Source organism: Galeopterus variegatus, unplaced genomic scaffold (genome assembly GCF_000696425.1).
Source record: "Galeopterus variegatus unplaced genomic scaffold, G_variegatus-3.0.2 Scaffold6238, whole genome shotgun sequence".
Classification (NCBI taxonomy): Eukaryota; Metazoa; Chordata; class Mammalia; order Dermoptera; family Cynocephalidae; genus Galeopterus; species Galeopterus variegatus.
Genome location: NW_007732349.1, coordinates 34,306 through 36,581, shown reverse-complemented (window position 1 = coordinate 36,581; position 2,276 = coordinate 34,306). Strand labels below are relative to the sequence as shown.

The following is a 2,276-nucleotide window of genomic DNA, read 5'->3' as shown; positions in this document are numbered from 1 at the left end:
GGTCTCTGGTATTCTCAGTTTGGTCTATTGATCCACAGTGGCAGCTGCAAGTTGGTGGAGATAATGACCTCCGGCTTGCAGACGCCCCTGGTAGAGGTCAGTTCTGGCAAAGTACCTGGCCTCCCCTAGGCCACCACCACCTGTGTAGGGGGTGAGAGGAAACAACTGCACTTCCTGACTGCTACTGTTATTCACAATGTTCACACCTGCATTCCCTGACTGCCAGAGCCAGTTGCATTGTTTACACCTGCACTTGCTAACAGTCAAAGCCAGTCACAATGTTCACACCTGCACTCTGTTAGTGCCAATCACCAGTCATGATGTTCACACCAGCACTTCCTGATTGCTAGAGCTAATCACAATGTTGAATCCTTTCATGGACTACTAGGCTGGCTTTCCCCCCACTTACAGGAACCCTAACACATGGGTTAGTCAGCCCTTCACTCTCTTGTCTCCTAAACCCCTCCCTCTCAAATTGTGGTCCCCGGACCAGCAGCATCAGTATCACCTGCAAGCTTGTGAGATGCAGACCTCAGACCTACTGGATCAAACTTTGTATTCTTACAAGATCTCCAGGTGATCCATATGCATGACACAGTTTGAAAAGCCCTGTGCTATCCAATAGGATTCCTTGTTTTCCATGATACCTGTCCCATAAGAGAGACTGCAGATATACATTTGCCCTTTATTTTTATATCCCTTTGTTCATTTCTGTAGAATAAGAAAGCTCAGTTTACCCTCTTATATTAAAGTCCAGTATAAAGGACTTTGAATAGGTTTCTGTCAAGCTCCTGACAATCTTCTAGCTTAAGAGCTTTTCCTTCCTAACTGAGAAAATGGTTCCTAGCACCTCATTCTGTGTTAACATACCATGAAAATAGCTAATCCAGGTCTCAAGTCACCCGGGACAAATGCCAAAGTACTTACTGCTGAAAGGGAATAAAATGCTGCTTTTCTTCATCATCCACCTTTCCATGTATGATATCAGTAATATCCATCACTAGGAAAAAGATAAACTGAATTAAAGAAACTAATTGCTTCATGCTTCAGTAAGTTACCATGGAAAAGTATCAGCAAACACAGAACACTGGAGAAACAGAGATACCAAGCAGGGATGTTTCTTTCATTTCTTTGCCAGCGATGATTTCCCAGTGTAGCCAGCCCAGTAGAAGAGCAATTTATGAGGTGCTCAGGGAGGGGCTTGGTTGTTCTGGATCAACCCGTTCAGACCACCCCTTTAAAAAGTTTACAAGACTGAGTTGCTAAATTCTTGAAAAGTTTGAGACTGGATTAGTTTTTAGTAAGCCTACATCCAAAGACACCATGAACACATATTTTTAGTTGGAGTGTCAGAAGAATTAAAAGCCCGGAGAGAAACCCAAGACTAGAAGTGGTCAACTGTTTCTTTGATTTGATATCTCCTCATCTGGTTTTCACATAAGCCAAGGCACCAGCAACACAAAATAGATCATAGAATGATCTGCTCCTCTGCACACAAGAAGAGCGCTTATTAAGTCACTGCTCTAAGCCTGTTGCATGTGTTATTTAATTTATCAAGACACTCTTAGCCCCACTTTGAGAGATGAGGAAACAGAAGCACAGAAAAGCTAATGAACTTGCCCTCGGTCATAAGTTTTAAGTAGGAAAGCCAGGGTATGAACCCAACACGGACTACAGAGCCTAGTTACGTAACCACTATGTCCAGCAGCCTAGAGAATTCGTAAGTGGGCTGCCCCACAGCTGCTGAAGTTAGGCAGGTCCCCAGCAGAGGTGATCCGTTGGTTAACAAGTTAGTCTGGCCATAAGTGCATGTTAACAATACACAGCCCAGATAACCCGTTTGGAAATTAAAAGTACTGTGACATGAGACAATTCTCATATGAAAAACTGAGGATAAAGGAGGAAATGCCTTCTCAAAAGCAACTCAGATAACACAGAGTGTGAGGCTCAGGGAGTAATAATGGTGGTGGAAGGAGCTGTAGAGAGCACAGCATCACATCCAACTCGCTGTCTGCTTCTCGTGGAACCCTGAAAAAATTGTGCAAAAAAAATACTGTGAAATTCTTATTTGACCTCCAAAAATTGGCAGTTCTGGTGGCAATGTCATTATTGATTTACTCCTAACCTCTGCTGATGCCTGGCTTCAAGGCTTAGAGGAAATTAGTCTCCTTTCCATTCCCACCACACTCAACACCCTGAACACACAGACACACATGCACACAAATCCTGAAACAGAAATCAAGCAAAAGCCTCAAGCTTGACGCTTGACTCTCTTT

General features: G+C 43.5%; 1 protein-coding gene across 1 annotated transcript in view; it reads right to left on the bottom strand.

The window, feature by feature from the left end:
* Positions 1-2,276, bottom strand: part of LOC103606041 (dedicator of cytokinesis protein 5) — a gene marked incomplete at its 3' end in the record, with an annotated part of 132,284 nt that overhangs the window by 97,579 nt on the left and 32,429 nt on the right. Inside the window, exon 9 of the mRNA XM_008590639.1 lies at positions 928-1,000. Within this exon, the coding sequence (XP_008588861.1) occupies positions 928-1,000 (73 nt within the window). The remainder of the gene's footprint in view (positions 1-927; positions 1,001-2,276) is intronic.